Here is a 25973-nt window from a genome sequence, read left to right on the forward strand (position 1 = left end):
GCTCGAAGCCCATGTAAAAGAGTTGATCTGAATAAAGTTTTAAATTGTTATATTTAATATTGTCTGTCTTTGAAGACCCCTTTTGTTTTCCACCCTGGACTCCGGCGAGCAGTACCCGAGCCAAAAGGGGTAGTTTGTGTTTCTAATTTTGCTTATTAAAAGTTACTACGATATTTCAGTGAACCAATTTTATTCGCATGGATTTAAAGTAATATTTATTTATTGGCTAATTATTAAATTCATTATATTCAGATTCTTATCCATTTACTGGTTCATCTTTTCTGGTTCTGTATGGTTCATTTTCGACTTATCAATTAATTAATAACTTTTAATTGGCGATTGAAATTAATGCCAATTTTACCCGTTACAATATGGATGGTGATATATCTATATATTTTATGCACATTTATTCCACCAGGAGCGCTTGCGCATTACCGTCCTACTACAGCTGTTTGGTTTCGCTAATTGGTAAGCTTGAATTTTTTAATTCAATTTTTTTTATTTACTTATATTTCTTTTTCGTTGTTAATCGAGATATTTTGAGTAGGTTCTTTTATAATTATAAAAAAAATACTTATATTACAAAAGAAAAAAAAAACACATAAAACATTTTAATGAAAGAAAAGTGTATATATTTTATATTTATTCGTGCTTCCCACCATTTTTTTTTATTTCATAATAAATGAGTATTATGAGTCTTGCAATTTTGGATTTTCCAATTTTTTTTTTTTTTTGCAATCACGGAGTGTTTATAGTGGGCAAGATTGCAGATAATTGGCAGTCTGGCGGCTATATGGAATGAACCCACAGGTCAATGCATTATATCAACCTGTGAAAAATAATTCATTAGCTCTCAGTGGGATTCGAACCTGAGCCTGGTCAGCACTTGAGTTCGAAGACAAGAGTATCCACTCGACCACAAGTACTGGTTTCAGTTGTGGTTAATTAATAACTACTATTACTTTTCGCTCTTATTAATTTATTTATCATTATTTTTTTTTTTAATTATAAATTACTATTAAACGTTCAAATTTCTCATTTTCAGTTCTAGATGAGCATATTCGAATAAGTGTAAATATGATTTTTACGTGAGTGAATAATGTGGGACCGAATAAGCGTAAGCAAAACACATCTAATTGCTTCACAACTGAGTTGTCCAAAAATAAATTGCATACAGACAATTATTCATATAAACTGTCATTAAACCCAAGATAATTGATTTCATCAACACGGTTTACTATTTCCGTGGTAAAGTAATCAACAATAAAAATATTCATTATCGATATTAAATTACCCTGATATTCATTATCAAATCTATAATTAATAGGAATAATACATTTATTTGTATAAGGATTTTTTAATCCACCGTATTTAGCAGCACTACGCGCCTGATTATATTTATAATTATACTGGTGAATACTCAAATCATATATATAACATTTTTCATTTCTAAACGCATTATGTTTTACAAGTTGGACATATTCAAACCATTTATTATCTATATCATTATCTACTAATGCATTATTATTATTATCATATAAATTAACATCTGTTGACAGTAAACACGCTGTTTTAATATAACGTATACATTGAGATAATAATGTATTGTATGTTGCTAATAAAATTTTACCACGATGATTTCCAATTGTGTCTTCTAAGGTCCAATTGTTAACTAAACGCCATCCACCCACATTATGATTCATATAATTGTAAATGGCATTGCATGGATTGTTACGATTATTAACAATCCTTGATTTATCATCCATATCGTAATTTATTATTAACATCATCAATTCACGTGAATGAAAGTAAAGAAATTGTTCTATTTCATAGAGTACATGGAACATCGATCTATTTAATCCCGTTCCTTTTGAATAAAGGTTTAATTTATTGTCTTGTAAACGGACTGTGATGTCCAGAACGCGGATCCCGTATTTCAATTGTTCGAAGACACTCAATTCTTGAGTTTGAATTTTCAAATTTTTTGATAGGTAAGTCATAGACTGATGAGTACCAACCAAAGACAAATGTCCAACTCGACGCTTGTTTGGTAATTTCGATATTATGTTTTGACGTTCTTGGTAATTTTTGTATACGTACTCAGGACATTCAGGTTTTGATGATAAACTACTGCATGATTCGATTTTATATACGTTTATAATATTTATGATTAAATAATAAACAAATATTTTCCACATTTTTTTATTATTTTACTTGACAACGATTATTTCAAGAAGGAATTATTGAATTAAACTTAAAAATTTTTTATAATTTTATTCTAACAATCGATTTATTTATTACTAAGTATGTATTATATCATTAATAAATATATATACCATATCTTTATCACGCTGATGATTCAGATAAATTTTACAGTTTTAATTACACTTTTTAATATTTTTTGGAAAGTTTAAATTAACGTTTTATTTTTGTTCTTATCGTTAAAATATTTAATAGCTTTATTTTTTTCAAATCAATTTTTAAATATCCAATTAAACTTTACAAGTAATAAACTCATAAAACTATTTAATTTATATTTTATACTTTTTAATTAAATTTTTTTTATTAATTTTTATATAGAATAAAGAAAAATCATTTTTATTTAATTAATTATTACAAATTTCATTTTATTAACTAAAAGTCCAGAAGCCTTAAATGAACGATAAGGTAAAAAGTTTTAAAATGTGTTGTAATTTTTGGAATTGTTCCAAACAATATAAACGAAAAAAAAAAAAAAAAAATTCACCGGAAAAGCCCCAGGCGACTATTTATTACGAACATAAATGTTTTTTCCAGCAGGATCACGTAAGCAGACAGATTTAAAATAAAAGAAAGAATCATAAAAACTGTGTACCAGATTTCAAATTAAAATATTTGAGATACTTAAAGTTATAAATTTTTAAAGTAAAAAACGCAAATTCATTTATAAACAATTGAGCATTTCTATAAAAAATATTAATATTTGCACATATTTTTTTAGGCAATAAAAAGACATTTTTTTAGCTCTGATTGAGCTTGATAGCTCACCCAGACAACATTCAAGTCCGAATGACTACTTTACGACGTCTTTTTGAAGGCGTCCTCAAGAAGTCTTATAATTACTTGTTAAAGATGTCATTTTTTAGAACTCTTAATTAAAAGTTCTTGAAGACTCCATAAATAAGACGTCAGTTTTGTGACGTCTAAATGTATTCTTTTTTTAATTTTTTTATGAATTCAAAATTAGGAGTTCCTTAAGACGTCATGGTAAATTCATACTGAAGTCTTATTTGCGAAGTCATAAAAAAGAACTCTTTTTAAAGACGTCTTACTGAGTTCGCCAGGTGGTTCATTCGACATATTGAGAATTTCTGAAAAACCTCTTAAAGATTTTGATGAGACGTCCAAATCATAAATAGGAACTAATTCAGAACTCATCAAGACGTCATTTCGCTATCTGGGCAATTTTCAAAAAGGTTATTGCTGAGAACTAGAGTCGAAATATTAGATGTAAAAAATTATTAATTTCATGAGTTATGATTTTAATTTAATAATAACCTCAATTAATTTATTTCGATTTTTGTAATCACAATTGTTATAACCGTGATATGAAATAACATATGGACAGATATAGATATATAATGTTAGATAGTAATATAAAACTGAAAAAAATGTTCAAAACGTTCAATACGTTTAATTTAAAACGTTAAAAATGTTCAAGTTACGTTTGAAATTTTGACTCGGAAAATTTTTTCTTTCACTAACCAGAAATTCATTTTGATACATAGTAAGTTTATTGGTTAATAATTCCTGAAGACTGTTTCTACGGATTTCCGTAAGTTTTTAACCCTTCGCCCATCACGCTTCATGAGCACAGCACCGCAATTTTTATTAAGATTATTTAAAAAGAAATTAAAGTTTCTAGTCTTTCAAATATAATAAGTTCTTCTAATATACATTTTAGTATCGAATGAATGAATGATAATTATTTTTCCGGTATTTTAAATATTAAAAAAATAATTTTCTTTGTCGGAAAATCTGAGGAACGGATTCTCAGCGCAGTGTTGCCAGTTACCATCAGCGGCACATTTCCAGCTCATTTAATCCATCCCTGTCTTTAACATTTTTATTTAATAAAAATTATTATTTTAGGAATGAAATTTTAAAAAAAAATTACAATAGCCTAATTGTATGAACTTGTGTAGTTTGAATTTTAAAAAATCATAATTATGATAATTGGCAACACCGCAATATTAACCCTAATAGCCACAAAGCCTGAAATTGCCAGTAATTTGACAATTGAAATTACTGAAATTCGCTACCCTAATTTGCTGACAATTTGACAGCAAAAGTTGGAAAGAACAATTTGCGGTTAATTTTTCCTCAATTTATAGTTAACTTTTGTTACTAGAAAAAAGCTCTAATAAAAGTTTCCTTGAATTTTTCCTCAAATGTCCATCAAGTTCGGGTTTTTCCGTTTATGACGACAATTTTTATACAACTTTTTAAGTGAATTTGCATTCTTATTCGAGTAGTAAATTTATGTCAAATTGTATAGCAAGTTGTATACAGATCGTCGTCAAAATCGAAAAAGCTCGATGACGGATATTCGACGAAAAATCCAAGATAAATTTTGTGAAGTAAACTGTGCTATTAGGGAAAACAAATGGCGGCGGAACCGCGCGACGGACGGAGGGTTAATTATGTAATCAATTTTTTGAATCAAATGCATTAAGAAAATTAAAGCGGTCTATAATTTCTTGAGTTATATAATCAACAATAAAAATATTCATCCTCCCTAATTTAATATTATTAAAGTTTTCATTACCAAGTCTATAATTTATTGGCACAATGCATTTCTTGCTTATTGGATCTTTGTACCCACCATACTTGGCAGCACTACGAGGATTATAATCACGATTAAAAAAATAGCGTATACTTAAATCATAAATAATAGTTTTACAATTATAACTATTATTCTCTTTAGATAGCCTAACATATTTTTTCCAATGATATTCAACTTGATCTTCGTCATCATCAAGATCATGTTCAAGTGAATCATATATTTTTTCTGACAATACACACGGTATATCAATCGGATGTACACATTCAAATAATAATGGATCGTATGTTGCCATTAATATTTTACCTCGATGTTTTCCTATTGTGTCTGTCAACGTCCAATTTTTAATCAAACGCCATCCAGCGACACTGTGCTTAATGTAATTGTCTACTGTCTTACACGTATGAGCGTGATCATAAATTGTTGATAAATTTCCAAGAGAGTAATCCATTAATAATACCAATAGTTCATTTGGATAAAAATGGAGAAATTGTTCTATTTCATAGAGTAAGTGGAACAATGTGTGGTCTAACGATTTTTCTCTCGAATAAAGATGCAATATTTGGTCTTGTAATCGGACTGTTACGTGTAGGACACGGGCGCCGTGTCTCAGTTGATTAGTGACACTTAATTCTTGAGTCTTAAAATTCAAATTCGTGGATGTGTATGACATAGACTGATGAGTACCGATGAATGACAAGTGACCAATTGGACGGTCATTCGGTAAATCTGACATTATAGTCTGACGATCTTGGTAATTTTTGTACGTGTACTCAGGACATTCTGGTTTTGGTGATGAACCACTACACGATTCAATTTCATTTATATTTATAATATTTATTATTAAATAGCAAATATAAATTTTCCACATTATTTTATTATTTTACTTGACAACAATTCTAATAAATTTTAAGAAAGTTGTTATTGAACTGAAATGAAGTTTTAATTTTTTATACTTTTATAAGCAACTTGTTTTTTAATTGCTTATTTATCAGTACGAAAGTAAAAAAAATATTTAACCGCCGTTCAATAACTTTTTTGATGAAGGATTCTTTAAATAAAAAATATATTTGATAAAGATTTGATAATTTAAAAAAAAAGCGCTGAGTTGAATAAAATACTCAAGCAACAATTTCTAAAAATAAAAAATCTTCTTTCAACTTAAAAATATTATTTTATAATTCCTTTTTTTTTTTAAATACATTAAATAATTATTATTTTAAATTAATCACAATTATCAACTATTTGTGTCTTGGTCATCTTTAATTTGGTCAATAAGACGTTTGCGCTCTTCCGCGCGTTTCAAATTATTCAAAACCGCGTTTTCAAAGTCAGTATCAAGCGGCGCTGAAAAAATATCTGGCGCTGATGAAAAACTTAGTGACGAATTTGGTTTTGAAGTTGAACTTTTTCTTGTACTGTTATGACTATTGCTTAATAAATTAGTTGAACTTTGTGTTGAATTTTTTAACTTTGAAGTCAGATTTGATTCCCAGAGACCGCTAAGTGTTAAGGGATTCTTAGCGTATCCTGTTTCTATTTGTGCTGCCATTTTAGCAGCTTCGCTGTCTTTAAATTCTACCATTGCACGGCCTCTTTTTGTCAGCATTGCTATCGCAACAATGTCTCCGTACTGAAAAAAGTTTAAGTTTTAAAATCATTTCATATTAATACTTTAACCCTTCGAAAACAATACAACAATAACTCGCACGTGGCCCAATCGGGACGATAGCCAATAAGGAAAAAAAAAACTTTAACCCGTCAGCACTCGCGCTATCAGTTTTCAACTTCCCGCTAAGAAAATCGATGATTTTCGAAAAATTCGGGAAGTTATTGTTTGCACCCCGATTTTCGAAAATTGAGGTTTTATCAGATGTCGACGTTTTGAGGTCCTTGGAAGCTCTTCTGACTATTTTCAGAATGATGTCCCAGTGTATGTATGAGTGTGTATGTGTGTATGCATGTGTATAAACGGTCTATAACTTTTTAACTAATGAACCGATTTGGATGGTTAAGGTGGAAATCGAAAGAGTTTGTTGATGTCAATTAATTAACTGATTTCGTGTGATCACGATAACTTTCGAATAAAACGACTCACGGACCGAATTTTTTATTATAAGCGTTAGTTTAGTGACTACAAGAACCGTTTCGTAAATCACTATTCAACTCTTTTTAGTTTAATTGTAATTAATAAAAACTTAAAGACTTGTAATTTATGAAAAATTTAGCTGCCATTTTTATTTTTACTATTGTTATTATTTTTTTCCTTTTTTCTCTCCATTAACTACTGGCAGCAGCACTAAGCGTACCAGGAGGATTGAATAAAGGAACGACATCTAAGACAATAAGGCGGGATACTTAAAAAAATATGTTAAGGATAGAAAATTAAACACAAAATAAAAAATGTAAAAATTAAATTATTAATTTAAAAGTTGAATAAAAATTAATAATTAAAAAAAAAATCGGTCTGTCGGTTGACCCTGCGGGCCAGCCCCAAAATTTTCCGCTATTTTCAAGCTTCTTGAGCTCGAAAATATTGTTGTGAATACGTTTTCGAGCTCGAAAATACTTCTGTATGTTGTTGTTTTCGAAAAAAATGTTTTTACCATTTTTTTCTTCAACGATATCTTTCAAACGAATTGACCGATTGAGACGGTTAAGGTAGCAATCGACGCGTTTTGGCAAGTTTTAAAGCTGATCAAATTTTTAAATCGATTTATTAAGTCGTTTTTGAGAAATTTCAAAAAAACCAATAACTTCCTCAATTTTTGAAAATTTTAAATTTTCTTAACAGGAAGTTAAAAAAATAATATTATAAAATAAAAGTAATGATTAAAAATAAAATGAACGATTGAGGCGTGCACTTTTGAATTTTCAAAAATTATTTTCAAAATAAAAATTTAATTTAATTACCTTAGATAAAATTTGATGAAGATTGCTCTCATTATATCCACCATTACTAGCATCATCTTTATCAGCTTTCCACCTAATATTTACCCTAGTCTCATTATGACCCACAGCAGATTTATTTATTCCATGAATTTGTTCATAAATCTGTTTATTCATCAGTTGGATTTCTTCTTCAACCTGACGCGATCCTTCTTTTTTCAATCTCTCTATCTCAGCTTTGAATACTTCTTCATCGGTTTTGTATCTCTCTTGTCTATTTAATTGCGATAAACGATACGCGTCTTCACGTGCTTCTAATTCTTCTTTTAATTTTCGTCGTTTTGAATCTAATTTAGCGGTATTTTTTTTAGCTTGGATTTTAGCATTCAATATTTTGTCATAAGCTAGCTATAATTTATTTATTGTTAATTTATAATAAATGCCTAATTATATAAATTATTAAAAAAAAAACAAAAAATAAATAAATAATTTACCCTTGCAGATTTATCAACAAGTATTTCCAAAATACGTGATAAACGATGAAATGATTTAGCTGCTGATGGATTGTTTGGATTTTTATCCGGATGACATGATAATGCTTTTTTACGATAAGCTGTTTTTATCTAAAATTCAAATAAATTATTACAATTAAATCATTAATTTTCTACACTCAATTTATTAATTAAATACAATAAATAATTATTTAGTTGAGGTTAAAAAATAAAACATGATAGTTACCTCCTTTTCAGTAGCTGTCGATTCGAGTTCAAGTTCTCCATATAAATCAACGTGCATTAAATCTTCTTCTTCCATTATTAATTTGTTTAAATATATATTTTAACGAATAATTGTAACACTCGCTAACGTTTTATAGACACAAATAAACGTCGGAAGTAATTACAATAATAACAATGATAACGAAGTAATTGACTATTCCTTCAGTTGTATATAAAAGTCACAATAATACCGATTCAAAATGGCTGTCATCGCGCGCCAAAAAATTTATAATTTAAAAAAATAATTAATCAACTATTATAATGAATAATTTATATGTATAAATATATAATTCAATTAATTGAAATTGTTTAACTAAAAGAGTTTTATTACAATTGGGGAATTTCTTTCTACATTCATTTATATCTATAGTATTATCAAAATATCAAACAGGGTTGTAAAATTTCTAATGGGAAATATTACTATTAAAAAATTAAATTTAATGGCTAATGGGAAATTTCCCACTAGAGATGTGCGAATATCGTTCGAATCAAATCGAATAATTCGAATTTCCAAATTATTCGAAAATTCCCGAATAATTCGTAAAAATTCGAATAATTCGGAAATTTTCGAATAGTCGCGAATAGTTCGAACAATTTTCTATTGTTTAAAATATTCAATACAAAAATTTTCTACTTACGAATGATATACTTTTTGATTAAAAAATCAATTACCCAGAGAAAACAATTGGTCAATTTCTATGCATGTTCATCTCTGTCAGTATCATAAAAAATCTAGATACTAATATTGGCAAGAGATCTTTTCAATTCATTTTGGTTTTTACAATTGTTAATTTCCGTTTGAAAAAATTTATAAGAAAAAGGTTACACATGCAATATTTTGAAATTCTCGAGATTAATTTATAAGTGCAAAAGAATTCCATTTTCCCGCTTTTTTAATGGAAAATAGAAATTTTCGATGCAGCATCTCTTAATATTAATATTAAGAGCTCAAACTCTCACGGTATTTTTTTTTTTTGTCATTTCCAACAATATTTTCGATACAATAAAGAAAATAAAATAGTCGTTTTTTATAAACTGTTTAATGTATGTAATATATTTAATAAAATATAATAATATCCATTATTAACGATAAAGTTGGAGACGTAGGACAAATAAAGTAGTTTACACACAGGTGCCACCAATTTGTCCTAAAATCTAGTTACTTTCAGTCTTAAAAAATATCAGACACTTATTGTTCTCGATAGAGTCATAAAGCATGTAATTATCAGAGTTCGAATGGTTGATCTAGATAGGCTGATATTTAGTCATTCGACTTTATTTAGATACGGTTTCAATTTAATGCATATGAATAGTGAAATAATACAATAATAATACTGATCATTTTAATATCCTATATAACTTAAAACCACCTATCTTTGCAACTAGTATGTATTCTTCCATACCATAATAATATTATATAAATTTAGATCTATTTCAATAAATAGTTATTTATAATTACAAAAAGGCTTCAATGCAGTATCATAAGTTAACGCATCTATTCGCTGTGAGTGAAGCCATGGTAGGGGAAATCAAATTGACTGAAGCGTTTGCAGTGGTTACTTTCGGAGTTACGGGAGGCTATGATTTCTGAAATTGTAAGCAAGCACACGTGAAAGTATTTATTTTGTTATTATTTGATTATTTATTTTTCATTTTGATTTTTTCCTTAGTATCATATTTTGACTTTGATATGAATTTCAAACAACTTAACCTAAATGCTTACTGCAATCTTTTTTATTTTTTATCATTATACTTACTTATTGATGGTCCGTTTAGCTAAAAAACAAAACTGCAATTACTATAAAACTGTCACATATTTTTTACAACTTTTTTTTTTACTATTATTTATAATATTTATTTATTTTTATGTTTCTTGCTATTGACATACGTATAAATACATACTCTGACAGCCTCCCGTAGTTCATATTTTGTCTGGCGCTGCAGTCACACTCATAGCGAATATAATGTCACATTCATTATGAACGATTCAAAGTTGATATCAATGCGAATTTTGTCTAGTCTTATTTGAATGCACAGTAATTTCATTCCAATGATTGGATATTGCTAACATATTTTGTTGCAGTGCATTTGTAGATCATTTATATATTTATTTCCATTCTGATTTAGTAGCGCTACAATTATAGTCCGAGTATACTTTACATAGAAATCTACATTATCATTAACGAAGTGTTGTCACAACGGTCGATATTGATTATGTAGATTTCGATATAAAGTATATGATATGATGCAATGCAACAACATATGTTGGCAACAACATATGTGAGACTATATACTACAGTACAGGGATCATAGACTCAAATAAATACTTTTCAGATGTATTAAATTTAAATTTAGATTGTAAGTTAGTACAGAAATACGAGTTTCTATAAAGGATATCCTAGCAAGTATTAGTACAGATTTACTTAATGTATCTTACGGAAATATTTTGCCTCAGAGCGGTCCAAGATTCAGATTTGCTGAAGACTGAAGATACAGATTTACGTAAGACTTCCTTAAGAATGCTGCTAGGGGAGTAGCAAGTATATATGTATAAAGAATTTTACAGAACTATAAGATTTACTTTTATAAAATAATCCAAGATCACCAGCTGTTGCATCACAAAATCTTGTCAACCCAAAAAGTTTCGGCTCATAAGGATTCTTTTTAAAATCCAATTTGTTCTGTCATTTGGAATTACGGACTCGCTTAAAATGAATCAGTGAAAAGTACTGCAAATGAACTTCGGATCTCCGAGAGACAGAGTGGATTCGGATTTAAATAAAATCCGTATTCACTCCCGATTTTCTACAGTACAGTGACTTGTTATGAAAATGATTACATAGGATCCCTCCTAACCTGATAAAATTTTTTTATAGTTATAATTAATTTATTCAAACATCATTGCAGTGAATGATATATCTACAAAATATTAATATCTATAAGTAAATATATCATTGCTATAAAGTAGTTAAATAATAAGCAGTATAATAATTATAATAAAAGATTATTTAATTATTTCATATATTATAGAAAGAACCTAAGTTGTGATTATTAATATGACTATTATAAATTCATTTAATTACAGCTAGATTGAACAGTATATTAAGAAAATTATATTAATCATAACAATTACGAGAAACAATATAGAAGATATTTAATGGAAAATGCGTTTCATAAACTTTACAAGAAAGGTGTTTAGAGAATTTATCGAAAAACTACCCATCCCTAAAGGAAAGAGCACAGTTAGTGTATCAAAAGAGATAGTGAAAAGTGAAGCTGAGACACTGCTCAAAAAGTTTGAAGTGCATGAAGTTCATCTTAGTGCTTTAGAAAGCTCGCAGGTAGAAGTGAAGAACCTAAATGGTGAAGTGCATATCAACAATCACCCCTGGCACGAAATATCATCGGAATTGGAGTCTGGTAGAATTGGTAAATTTTGTGAAAAATTGTCGATAAGGAGTTCATTGAGTCATGCAGATGAATTAACAATACGTGAAATCCATTTTAAAAATGTTCCAGCTAAAATTTTGGCTGATATAGAAGAAAGTTTTGCAGTGCATAGTAAAAAGTTTGGTGATATAGGTACGACTAAACTTAAAAATGCTGAAAAACTATCTCCAAAAAGTAAAGAAAAGATAATTAAATATGTTACTAAATCTGCTTTAATCGTAGTAGCCACAGGTGCTGCTGTTGGAGTAACTTTTGCATCAGTTGTTAGTGAAATGCACAAAGCCGAAGGCTGTTTTCTTTACGATGGGATCAACCAAAAAAGCTGTAAATTAACTGATCGTTCATGTGCTTATCCACAAACATCTAACACAATACAATCGTGTAATCCAAATGCTTTCACGCAATTCTTTAACATAAAATTTAATACAAATTTGAATTTAGCGATACGTAAGACACTTCAAGATCCAGTCAAAATTCAAGAATTGAAAACTGCATTAGGTGTAGCAAATATAACTGTTGACAATATAGAAAACCTTATTGAAGACCATTATGACAAAATCAATGAATTTTACGAACTCCATGGAAGACCAGACATCTTCGATCCATGTAAATTATTTGAAGGATCAACAAAACCTATCTGTGTCGCGTGTGATTCGAATGCCGCAATCAATAGCTATCGCTATCTTGATATCACTGAGTTAAGTATTAATCAAAAATCGTATTGTAGCGAAGACCCATCAGTGCTTAAGGCCCTTGGCACAGTGTTAGGTGAGAGTATTAAATCTTTATCGGATGGTTTAGGTGTTTCATCTTTCTTCGGCACTTTCTTTGAATATATCATGTACGCAATAGTAGGATTTATTTTACTGTGCGGTGTTGGTTACGCTGTTTCTTTTATTCATAAAAATAAGGATGATGATGATGAAGTCAGCTATTCAAAGCTTGAAAACGAAAATAATTAATTTAATTGAAATTTTATAAAGATTTAAAACATTTATAAACGAAAGTAATTAATTAGAAATTTGTATGATGAAAAATTGTTTTTTCTTTAAAATTTTAAAAATAAAAAAAAATAAAGCAAACTTCTGGAGAGAAAATTATTGAAACAGTTTCTATGAATTGATGAGAATAGATCTGGTACTAATGAGAAATTACTTCTAAAGAAATATAGTAATTGTTCCCAAATATTATGAGAAATAGTCTCGACACTCAAGGGGACATTTATGAAATTCACAGAAGCATTCTATACATGTATGATTAAGAGGGCTCTGAACTTTTTTCTCTGTCACACTCAAGTCGACAAACGGTACTATCTCTGTTGCACTTGCGCAGTAAATAGAAACTTTTTCCACGTTTTTCTCTTAAACAAAAGCATATTTTTGAAAAATGAAAACGTATGTTGCTAGATTATAGAGCAATTCATCGAGCCTCGTTCTTCTTTTTGCGTTTAGAGGTTTTGAGAGAAAAGATTGGACAAAAATTGCTATAGACTCTACTTAAGAAAAACCGACTTACTTTATTTATCCGATCTCGTATATAAATTTTTCGGTTTTACGAATTGTGAGAATTTTGGCCAAGATTCAGTATGATTGGGAAATTTTCAGAGATTGCTCAAAACTTAAAAAATCTTGCAATTTAAATAGGAAATCAAGAAAACGGTATTAATCGCAACCAGGATTATTACTGTTATTATCATTATTATAAATTTACTTACTTGCAGCGAAAATTTTTTTATGGGCAGTCGCAAGTTCATTAAATTTAGCATTTAATTATTGTTCAAATTAAAATTAAAATTTTTAATTGTAAGCATTTAAATTATATGAAGAAAAATTCTTGCCTTGCGAGTAAAAAAAAAATCTTTAAATGTACTATGGTGTTATAATTTTAAAGCATGATGATAAAACATGGGCGTTCGACCGATTTTTTAAAAATGGTGTTTTAACTTTTCTTTAATTATATTAAAGCTTATAGTTTTTTACTCAATCAAAGTATCAGGTTTTAATTAACTAATCATCTTTAATTTTTTCAGGAGCACCGACTGGAAATTCCACTCAGCTCACTTTCCGTCAGCTTCCCTATCAGGGTATAATTAATAGTGATAAAAATAATGATTAATTATACTTACATCGACAGGTTAAGAATCATAATTTTAAATTGTAACACAAAATCACTAAATACTGACGCTTTTTATTAAACTAAAACACTTATTGATATAAATAAGACCATGATGTTTTAAGTTTAATTATTACTATACGAATGAATCATTTATTGAAATATGTACATTTCTAATTAAGAGCTGTCGTTATTAAATATAAATTATATAAGTATTAAAACTCAGGACCGAAGTAAATGCAGATTAAAATAAAATCCTCGTCACTGCGAAATCACTCCGCCCATGAAAAAATCTTCATTTACTCAGCATGCGGAGTAATTTTTTTTTAAACTCCGGGATTACAACTGAATTCGGATTTAAATAAAATCCGTATTCAATCCCGATTTTCTACAGTACAATGACTTGTTATGAAAACGATTACATAGGTTCCCTCCTAACCTGATAAAATTGTTTTATAGTTATAATTGATTTATTCAAACATCATTGCAGTGAATGATTTATCTACAAAATATTAATAGCTATAAGTAAATATACCATTGCTATAAAGTAGTTAAATAATAAGCAGTATAATAATTATAATAAAAGATTATTTAATCATTTCATGTATGATAGAAGCAACCTAAATTGTTGTTATTATTACTATTATAAATTCATTTAGTAACAGCTAAATCGAACAGTATAATAAAAAATAATATTAATAATAACAATAATAAGGAATAATACAAAACATATTTAACTAAAAATGGGTTTCCTGTCCGCTACAAGAAAGGTATTTAGTGAATTTACAGAAAAACTACGCATACCTAAATTTAAGAACCCATTTAAAAAATTTCCGGAGTTCGATATACCTACACATGAAATAAAACTTCACGCTGATTCATTGATCAAAAAGTTTGAACTGAATGACGTTCACCTAAGTATTTCAAAAGACACGAATGTCAAAGTAAAGAACCTAAATGGTGAAGTGCACATCAACAATCACGCCTGGCACGAAATATCATCGGAATTGGAGTCTGGTAGAATTGGTAAATTTTGTGAAAAATTGTCGATAAGGAGTTCATTGAGTCATGCAGATGAATTAACAATACGTGAAATCCATTTTAAAAATGTTCCAGCTAAAGTTTTGGCTGATGTAGAAGAAAGTTTTGTAGTGCATAGTAAAAAGTTTGGTGATATAGGTACGACTAAACTTAAAAATGCTGAAAAACTATCTCCAAAAAGTAAGGGAAAGATAATTAAATATGTTACTAAATCTGCTTTAATCGTAGTAGCCACAGGTGCTGCTATTGGAATAACTTTTGCATCAGTTGTTAGTGAAATGCACAAAGCCGAAGGCTGTTTTCTTTACGATGGGATCAACCAAAAAAGCTGTAAATTAACTGATCGTTCCTGTGCTTATCCACAAACATCTAACACAATACAATCGTGTAATCCAAATGCTTTCACGCAATTCTTTAACATAAAATTTAATACAAATTTGAATTTAGCGATACGTAAAACACTTCAAGATCCAGTCAAAATTCAAGAATTGAAAACTGCATTAGGTGTAGCAAATATAACTGTTGACAATATAGAAAACCTTATTGAAGACCATTATGACAAAATCAATGAATTTTACGAACTCCATGGAAGACCAGACATCTTCGATCCATGTAAATTATTTGAAGGATCAACAAAACCTATCTGTGTCGCATGTGATTCGAATGCCGCAATCAATAGCTATCGCTATCTTGATACCACTAGTTTAACTTTTAATAATAAATCGTATTGTAGCGAAGACCCATCAGTGCTTAAGGCCCTTGGCACAGTGTTAGGTGAGAGTGTTAAATCTTTATCGGATGGTTTAGGTGCTTCATCTTTCTTCGGCACTTTCTTTGAATATATCATGTACGCAATAGTAGGATTTATTTTACTGTGCGGTGTTGGTTACGCTGTTTCTTTTATTCATAAAAATAAGGATGATGATGATGAAGTCAGCTATTCAAAGCTTGAAAACGAAAATGATTAATTTAATTGAAATTTTATAAAGATTTAAAACATTTACAAACGAAAGTAATTAATTAGAAATTTGTATGATGAAAAATTGTTTTTTCTTTAAAATTTTAAAAATAAAAAAATGAATCAAACTTCTGGTCTCGATACGCAGGGGAACATTTATGAAATTTCTAGAAACATTTCATACATTTATGATTAAGAACAACCGATTTACGTTTTTTTATCCGATCTCGTATGGAAATTTTTCGGTTTTACGAACTGTGAGCTCTGGCCAAGATTCAGTATGATTGAAAAATTTTCAGATTGCTCAAAACTTGAAAAATCTTACAATTTAAAAAAAAAATCAGAAAAATTGTATTAGTCACAACTGACATTATTATCTATATTACTAAGAGAAGCAAAATTTTGTTCCAGCCATATCTCTATAATAGAATTAGTTAATGGTATTAAATTTGGTATCGTTAAAAAGTTCTTGACTTGAATTTGTACCTTTTTCTTCAAATAAATTAATATTTTAACGATTCAGTCACTATAGTGACTTATAAGTATGACTGAATATATATAACTAATATACATACAATAGAGAAAATAATAAAAATTTAATCTATTACATGTCTTTTATGATAATGAAAATTAAATAGATTTAGTTTGATGTAAGTAACAAAAAAAATATTACTAAGTGACTACACCCGGTGAAATTTTTTGTTATTACCCTGATTAAAAATGAATTGCTCCATGTTAAATGGATATCTACATATTAGTCGATTCAAATTGTTTCGAATTATTCCAGATCATTTTTCTTAATCAGGGTAATAACAAAAAATTTCATCGGGTGTAGATTATTTTTTAAGAATCCCATGATTATAAAATCATTGAGACCAATAAGTTTGCGAGTTGATAATGAGATTTGTCTTATCAAATTTCAATGATAATAAAAATAAACAAAATATTCTAGAGTTAATTTTAGAGTATACATTTTAATAATCAGTTAAATTCAAATCATATTCACGTAGAGACTGTAGACTGATCGTCATTATAATCATTATTATAAATTTATTTACTGACAGCGAAAATTTTTTTATGGGCAGTCGCAAGTTCATTAAATTTAGCATTTAATTATTGTTCAAATTAAAATTAAAATTTTTAATTGTAAGAACTTAAATTATATGAAGAAAAATTCTTGCCTTGCGAGTAAAAAAAAGTTCTTTAAATGTACTATGGTGTTATAATTTTAAAGCATGATGATAAAACATGGGCGTTCGACCGATTTTTTAAAAATGGTGTTTTAACTTTTCTTTAATTATATTAAAGCTTATAGTTTTTTACTCAATCAAAGTATCAGGTTTTAATTAACTAATCATCTTTAATTTTTTCAGGAGCACCGACTGGAAATTCCACTCAGCTCACTTTCCGTCATCTTCCCTATCAGGGTATAATTAATAGTGATAAAAATAATGATTAATTATACTTACATCGACAGGTTAAGAATCATAATTTTAAATTGTAACACAGAATCACTAAATACTGACGCTTTCTATTAAACTAAAACACTTATTGATATAATTAATCAATTTAATTCATATTAATTGGACAGTTATTAACAAAATGGCCCTGATAACCCGATTTACTGGTCAGACAATTGGTGTCGATTAGTTCCGATCAGTTTTTGTAACTGTTGACTACAAGTTGTTACCAACTTTCCCAGAAACTTGGCGACAATTTACTGCCGCAACTTATCGCCAACTTTCTGATAAAATTGAAGGTAACTTTCCATTAACTAATGGAATGCCAACTTTGGGCGACCAACTTTCTCAGATAGTTGACGTCTTGTTGAGAAATGTCAACTTTTGCGTTCAGCATGACGACAATTTGCAGCATTAAGTTGTCATTCTCTTGCCGTCAGCTTGACTACCAGTAAATATAAAATTTTTTCATTTTTTTAAGTTAATGTCCAACCGATGACACGCTAGATAACCATTTGCTCTGCAACTGATGACTTCAGTCAGTTGTACGCTTTTGATTCAGCGCATGCGCAGTAGGTTCAAAAAGTATTTAAGGCGCGCGCAATGTGCGTTCAAAATAAAAGAAGCGCGATAGTTTTTCATCATGGCGTTAAAGTGTCATGCGAATATTAACCGGCAGTTTATTTATATATTTATATATTTGTCAGGCACTTAATAAATACATTTATTTAGTTATATATATTTATTGAGACTAAAAAATTAATTTATACAAACAATATATAATAATTAAGTTGGAAAAATAAATTTATTTTGTAAATTTAATTTTTTTCATTAAATTTGTGGTTAGTAATTTTTTTAATAAACATTATTTATTCTAAATTATTGTATATATATCTAAATAATCAATATATTTTTATGTTTATTCATATTGTTACAGAATTCTTTGAAGCTGGTAAACTATATTATATTTTTTTGCTGTAAATGTGAGTACAATTGTTTTTTAATTTTTTTTTTTGTTATTATTTTTAAAAAGTTTCAAAATAATAATAATAATAATAATAATAATAATAATTTGAGTGAGCTTCAATAATTATGTAAACACTTGTCCCAAACTTGAGAACATTTTTATACCTGTATATATTCTACGGATAAATATATACTAAGACAATAAACATCAACATATATTTTAAAAATATATATATACAAATTTATAAGCGGTTAAAAAAAAACAAAGACTTTATTGTATATAAAAAATAATATTTGTCGATTGTTAAAAAATTTCTACACAGAAAAAAAATATTTCTTGGCCCAAAAAATTTTTACTCGCTCCCAGAAAAGTTTTTTTTGCCTCTCGAAATTCTTCGCATTACGAATTGAAAAAAAAAAAAAAATTTTTTTCTTGGGACATAAACAAAATTGCTCCGAGAAATTTTTTTTTTAATCCTAAATTTTTGTTTTTCAATTCATAATGTGAAATTTTCCTTGCGCCAAGAAATTATTTTTTGTGTAGATTTGAATTAAGGACTCCTGCAAACAGTTGTTTGACAAATATAAATTATTCACTTTATTTAAAACCAGAGAAAACATTTAAAGAATTATTTATTACTTACATAACAATCGGATAAATCGAAGAAAAATTAAAGGGAAATTTTTTTTAAAAATAAAAATGAGTTAAAAAAATATTTTCATGGTACGTTATTGAGGGCAGCCATTCTTAAGTACAAATATATGTATATATGTATGTATATGTATTTATATATACAGTGAAGACTAAAGTGACAAACTTTTAATTCAATTTCGATGTTCGTCGGGTGAGTGGTTCTTATCGCAATGGGTCATTATCAACACATAACTATTTATTTTATATAATCTATAATTTATTTTATTATTTATCCAATACCATTTAATTATCATTATTATTATTACAGTATAGCTGAAAAAATAAATAAAATAAACAAATTAATATTATCATTTCATTAACGTAAATAGAAAGTGACAAATTTTTATAAAGAAAATAATAAAATAGATAAAATTCAATTTAATAAATTCTCGATAAATGAAATTCGCGATATACATTTTTTTGAATTTATGATCCTGATTAAGATACATTTCTATTTAAACTTGAAACTCAACTCATTTTTCTAGAATAAAAAGAAAAAATTTTTTCATATGCGCTGATTTAAAAAAAAAATTACCAGTCACAAAAAATTTGATTTCGTAAATTTTTAAAAAAATTTAAGATTTTATTTACTATTTAAATTTCACACTTACAATCATTATTATGGTTATTATATTTAGAAAAAAATTATAAACGAAATAGGATTGGAATGTCAAATATTTATGGAGGTTTTGTTTTTCACAATCAAACTCATTTTAATAATTCAAAAAATGATATTAATGTTATAAGTATACATATATATATTTATAAAATGTAAGAAATGTTGAATTCAAGTGTTAGGTAAGTCATCTTGAGTATCTCTCAATCAAAATCAAGTGAGAGAAGAGTGAAGAGTTCAAATGTTCAAGTGTAACGGCAAACTTTTTTACTCATGACCAACCTCGATATTTAGATTTTTTTTACTGCATATTTCACACGTCTATCATCACTACTTTATTATGCATTTACTATTTTTTTTTATTTTTTATTTATTCAGCTCTAATAATTATAATAATACTGACAAACATTTTCAATTTATTACAATAAGCTCTGAAATGTGAAAAAATAGTTTTTAAAGTTTATTTTTAAAATCAGACGTCCCGCAAAATTGTCCATTTTTATTTTTTCAAATTTCGTCTATTTATTTTTGAGATATAAAATTATTTAAATTAAAATTTTTATTACTTAAAAAATTAATTAGTTTTCGAAATATTAAATTCTGGTAAACATATGAAGTTAAAAACTGAAAAACGGATGACCTGTGGGCAAATCACAAAATTGCCCCTGTTTCCGAGCTCAAAAAGCTCTAGAACATTATTATTTGTAAATTTCTGAGATCTTTGAAATCCAAAAATAGTTGTTTCGTTGTTTAACCAAAAAACATACATTTGGCTGAAAAAAAAATAATTTTTGTCATACGATATCTTTGGAACAAATCAATCGATTTAAAATTGCTTGGCGGCAATCGAAAGAGCATTTTAATACTTAGATCTTGATACACTTTGAAGCAAATCGGACAAGTTGTTTATCAGTTATCCGAAAAAAACCTCAAAAAAACGGTTTTTTTAATTTTTATTTTTCGCACAACTCGTAAACTATTCGACCAAGCGACTTCAAATTCTATCTAAATCTAAGTTTTAATGAGCCCTTTCGATTGCCGCCAAGTACGTTCAAATCGGTTGATTCGTTCCAAAGAATAATTTCCCAGGACCTCAAAACGTCACGTCTGATGAAAACTCGACTTTTGAAAATCGTATTGAAACCAATAACTTCTCTTTTTTTGAAATTTTTCAAGTTTTATAGCGGGAAGTTGAAAAAAAAAATACACAGAGAAAAAAAGAGATACAAAATGTACGAATTTTTATTACGCGGTCGACCAAATTTGAAAAAAGAAAGAGTTTTCAGTAAATTATTATGCTGCACTATAATTATTATTGGGAACCTCGATAAATTTTTAATTCTATACTACTATAATTTCTAATTTAGACTAATTATTTTCATTAAAATTTATCAATATGTTTTATGTACAAAAATTTTTTTGTAGTGTAGCATAATAATTTTTTGGCGAAAACTCAACTTCCTGTTTCAAATTTGGTCGGCAGCACAATCAATATTCGTAATTTCTTGATTCCATTTTTTTCCATGTAGTTTTTAAAGAAGGAAAAATGATAATAATTTATTTGTAGTAAAGAATGTTCTTTAAAGTGACATTAAAATGGTTGTTAATCTCGCACGTGGTGGAATGCAGTTTTTAAAAAAATTATCCTGGCGCCAACATTTACCCTTGGTTACATATATGCTAAGAAATGCATACGCATATACATATATATGTAAATGTACATTAGACATGAATATTTTGTAGATCATAAATCTTGTCTCAACATACTTATAATGCATTACATACAAGCTAAGAAAATCAAAATCCACATATTACACCTTTCTATCTCACTAAATTAAATACATACGACTTTATAACAGAGTTTAAAACGGTGTTTAAAAATATTTTTAAACTATGAACAAGCATTACTAATTTGAGATTTATGTTTTGACACTGATTATACTAGATAATGTCACAGTTGTCATGTATTCATATTATTTTCACTTTACTACATTTATATTATTTATTTCATTATTTTTAGCTTCTCATGCATTCAATTATTTTGTTGCGATATAAAAAAATCAAATTTGTATCGAAACTATCGATTATACATAAAAATCGATAATGACCTTTTTTGTAGAAAATTTAATTATCTATAAAATCAATCTATTTTATTTTTATCGTATCTCTGATATTTTACCCACAATTTGAATTTGAAGTAAAAAAAAAATTTTTTTGAATACAATATAAAATTTTTTAATCAAAAATAAAAGCACTGTCCATTTTGCCTCTGGTAAAATTACCATAACCAAATAATGAATAAAAGATATAAAAATAAAATTTCGATGACTTAAGAATAAATAATCTTATCAATACTAATGGATTAAAAACTTTTTTCAGTAATAAATCATACGATTTGTCAAGCCAAATTTATTGTCGCGGATTTATGACGCCAAAAATAAAAAAATTTTGCGTATCAATTTTATTTAACTAAAAAACGAAGTGTACTTTTTTTGTCTTGATTTTCATTAAAAATTGTTAGTGATCATGTCTTATGGCTTATTCAATCTCAACTCGTATTCATTCTTATTCTGCAACATGACATTCTATCTTGAGGATTTTTTTTTTACATACAAGACATTCAAGAGTTTCTTGAGTCGTGAATCACAACGACCGGAACATTTCGTCTCTTTTTTTCTCTTTCACTTTCTGTCTCTTCTCACTTTTATTATATTTTTTATAAATTTTTTTTAATATGCATCTTCTTTAATCTTGGCTTCGTTTTAAAAAAGGTTCATTTTTTATTTTTAACGTCAGGTAGATTGAGTTTTAAAATGGACACCATTATTAGGGATCTATTAGTGAGACCTATTGTTTTATAAATTTTTTTTTAACATCTGGTAATCGCGTATGATTATTTATTTATGCCTAAAAAAAAAACTTTTTTTTAAATTCGCAATTTCAGTCATTTTTTTTTTCTATTAAAATTTTATATTTTTATTTTTACTTATAATTTTAATTTTTATTTTCACTAATTATTTATCATTACTGAGTAATAAATATAGCAATTCTTAAATATTTTAAGTCCTGGCGCCGGCGTTTATATTTTGTATCACGAGACTTTGATAAATATTTAATATTATGTCTAGATTAAATATAATCTTATATTAAATACTTAATATCTTATTGCTAAAAATAACTTTTTTTTTTTTTCAAATAAAAATTTAAAACGACCAATGCAAAGTATAAAAATTTTAAATTTAACTATTTTTATGTATCACCGCACATTTGTGGGAAAATCTTCATCGTTATATTTTTCAAAAATTTTATTATGCATCGGGTTACTTCTATGTTGTGTTAAAAAAATATTATACCTTTTTCGCGGTTTAAAAAAATATTGCGACATGTTTTATTGAAATTCAGTTTTATTATTACTCGAAATTCGCACGAAAAAATTTATTTATTATTGGTCTGGACCGCATTTTTGTTAAAAATTTTATTTTATGTCATGGAAAACCGCAGATTCAACAGAAATATTAACAGCATTATATAAAAATTCAATTCTTGTGATGAATTAGAAGGACACTTTGATAATTTGGTAAAAGAAATTTTTTACCTACCGGGCGATTATTTAAAATAAATTTTGTTTATTTAATTAAATTTATTTTTTTATTATTTGTAACTTGTATTGGGTATTGGAAATCAATTCATATCAAATGATAATTTATACAGTAAGGAGTAAGTTACTTAAACGTGAAACAAGATGCAGTGAAAAAATAAAAAAAAAAATGTATGAATAAATAAAATCTAAAGTAAAGGAAGAGGCGAATGAAAAATAAATAAAAAAAGGTATAAAAGATTGTCGACCGCCCACCTAATAACACCTCCCGAAGACGTTTAATGGAATACAAGAGCACCAAGCAAATTCGATCCACTCGAGTATGTAAAGTAAGAAAAAAGTTTAAAAAAAGAAAAAAACTTTTTTAAAATAAGAAATATTTTTTTAAGAAGTAAACGAGGGTATCATATCGATGAGAAATTCACACCTCATTTATGCACTGAGATTATATCACTGATATACATCAAGTTTTTATATTTACAATAATAATAATAACAATGAATGAATAAGTAAACCAAAAAAAAAAATTTTTTTTTGCGTTGAAAGGTTGTAATTTATGATGTAATTATCGTATTAAAATGTAAAGAACAAAATTTTAATGCTTGGAGTATATACTTTTGAATAATTAATCGAATTAGATGCCAAAAAAAATTTATGGACCTAGATCTTGTGAATTTTTAAATTTTGGGGTTTGGTCCTTCGAGCCGGAGAGTTTTCGTTGTTTGAAAGTCACTTAAAAAATCTGGGAGTTTTTAAACTACACGATTTGGATCTTAATAAGCTTTCAAATGCCTTCACGTAATCCAATCTCAAACTTTTTTGCTTAACCCGCCCAAAATTGAAACATAAAAAAATTCCCACGCAATCTTCAAATTCCCATTCCCTCTCTGCATTTAAATTTTCGTTTAAAAAATACATATTTTTTTTTAATCTTCAAATGGTCCTTAAAATACACACTCCGAGCTTAAAATAATTTTTTTTTTTCATCCCAAAACCTTAATTCTGCACCGAGATGTAGCCAATTCAGATTTTTAACAAAACTTTTGGTCCAAAAATTAATTATTTTTATCAATCATATATTTTTATACACTCAAGTAATAACTTATTCTCGTATTACATATACGTTCGTATAATTTAATGCATACCGATTGAAAAAAATAAAAAAAAAACATTAAGGCATCAATAAAGGAAAAAAAAAAGATCTACGAGATCAAATCAAATGCCTATTTAGTAGTCAGTTTGTGATGGCAACCTGTTATGTTTAATTTCGGCAACATTTACGTGCTTAGTTTATCATCTATCTCTTTAATATGTAATACATACATATCTATATATTTATACGCTATAAAGTCGGCATGATTTAGCTAAAAGATCAAAGAATTTAAATATTTATTTTTACTACTAAAAATAACTTTAAATATTTATATATATATATATATATATATATATATATATATATATATACATGTGTGCAAATGATTTATTTATATAAAATTTTATTAATTAGCTGGTTAATTATTATTATTAATACTAAAAATTAAATAGTTAGCAATTTTCTAAAATAAAATTAAAAAATTTTATCTTAGAATCTCGATTTGATAAATTTCTACGGCTAATTTATTGTCTGGTTTTTCGGTAGGGCTAAGAAAATTAAAAATAAATAAATCTAATTATCATATACCGGCATTTTATTTACTGATTTCTAATTACTATTATTATTATTATTATTATTATTGAGTAGAAAAAAAAAGTAGTAAAGTTAATTAAAATATATAAATCAATATTCAATTTATTTTGATTGATTTAATAAATATTAAAATTGATAACTCAGTAATTAAATAATATTAATTATAAATTAAAGTTAAGAGTTATAGTAATAAATAATAATAATAATAAATTTATTACATTTAATTATTAATAATTATTAAAATGGTTATTAAGTCTCAGACAAAATACTCAGACATAAAAGGGTTTCGTGAAATGAATTTTAACACGCGACGTCCGGCGCCAGTGAATTATTTATTAATTATCACCGATACACTTAACTGTCTCAAGGAGTTAACATTATTCATTCAAAAAAATATATATTTATTTATTTAAATAAATAATAATAATAATGATGGTAATGGTGATGAAGGAAAAAACTTAAGGATGAGAAATTAAAAAAATTTGTTAATAAGATTAAACGTTAAAAAAAAATGATGATAATAATAAAATTAATACGAGGAATAAATGGATTTGCAAGTAACTTGATGCGTGTATGTATGCAAATTAAATACATCGGTGGTCCTGACTCATGACGTCTTGTTCTTTATTTATTTTTAAATTTATTTTATTAAGATAACATGCTTCAATTAAAGTTATTGAGACATCATGCAAAAAAATATTGTTGTATAATAAATTATTGCCGGGGTAAAATGGGTAATTAAATCAATTTTTTTTTCATAGCTTAGTCTCAAAAAAATTAATAAATTTTTTATTAACCATTCTCATTTGCTGGTAAAACTAACAGTATAAGAACATAGTAACATATATGTAGAAATATCTTCAGAGAATTTCATGGTATATTTTACGTAAAAAATTTACGGAAA

At 27.2% G+C, this 25973-nt stretch overlaps 3 protein-coding genes across 3 annotated transcripts; 2 read left to right on the plus strand and 1 right to left on the minus strand.

The window, feature by feature from the left end:
• Positions 1-5981: 5981 nt before the first annotated feature.
• LOC103579859 (dnaJ homolog subfamily C member 17) lies at positions 5982-8627 on the minus strand. Its single transcript, XM_008561416.3, has 4 exons — positions 8450-8627; positions 8206-8334; positions 7736-8119; positions 5982-6455 (listed from the first exon to the last, which is right to left on the minus strand). The coding sequence occupies exons 1-4, from the start codon at positions 8522-8524 to the stop codon at positions 6060-6062; spliced, it is 984 nt and encodes a 327-aa protein (XP_008559638.1). The 5' UTR covers positions 8525-8627; the 3' UTR covers positions 5982-6059.
• Positions 8628-11505: 2878 nt separating this feature from the next.
• On the plus strand, positions 11506-12900 carry Pif-5-2 (putative envelope protein ODV-E56-2). Its single transcript, NM_001414849.1, has one exon. The coding sequence runs from the start codon at positions 11652-11654 to the stop codon at positions 12897-12899; it is 1248 nt and encodes a 415-aa protein (NP_001401778.1). The 5' UTR covers positions 11506-11651; the 3' UTR covers position 12900.
• A 1817-nt stretch (positions 12901-14717) lies between these two features.
• On the plus strand, positions 14718-16289 carry Pif-5-3 (putative envelope protein ODV-E56-3). The gene is given in 1 exon segment (NM_001414837.1): positions 14718-16289. A coding segment is annotated over 1 exon segment (1266 nt). The 5' UTR covers positions 14718-14792; the 3' UTR covers positions 16059-16289.
• The last annotated feature ends 9684 nt before the right edge of the window (positions 16290-25973 follow it).

Source organism: Microplitis demolitor, chromosome 6 (assembly GCF_026212275.2).
Source record: "Microplitis demolitor isolate Queensland-Clemson2020A chromosome 6, iyMicDemo2.1a, whole genome shotgun sequence".
Classification (NCBI taxonomy): domain Eukaryota; kingdom Metazoa; phylum Arthropoda; class Insecta; order Hymenoptera; family Braconidae; genus Microplitis; species Microplitis demolitor.

What these genes read in the sequence shown, in the direction of transcription:
- LOC103579859 (XM_008561416.3), bottom strand. Translation starts at nt 8,524, where the DNA reads ATGGAAGAAGAAGATTTAATGCACGTTGATTTATATGGAGAACTTGAA. An exon ending in TTGTTGATAAATCTGCAAGG is followed by an intron (nt 8,120 to 8,205) that starts GTAAATTATTTA and finishes AATAAATTATAG; the next exon opens with CTAGCTTATGACAAAATATT. An exon ending in TTCATCAAATTTTATCTAAG is followed by an intron (nt 6,456 to 7,735) that starts GTAATTAAATTA and finishes AACTTTTTTCAG; the next exon opens with TACGGAGACATTGTTGCGAT.
- Pif-5-2 (NM_001414849.1), top strand. Translation starts at nt 11,652, where the DNA reads ATGCGTTTCATAAACTTTACAAGAAAGGTGTTTAGAGAATTTATCGAA.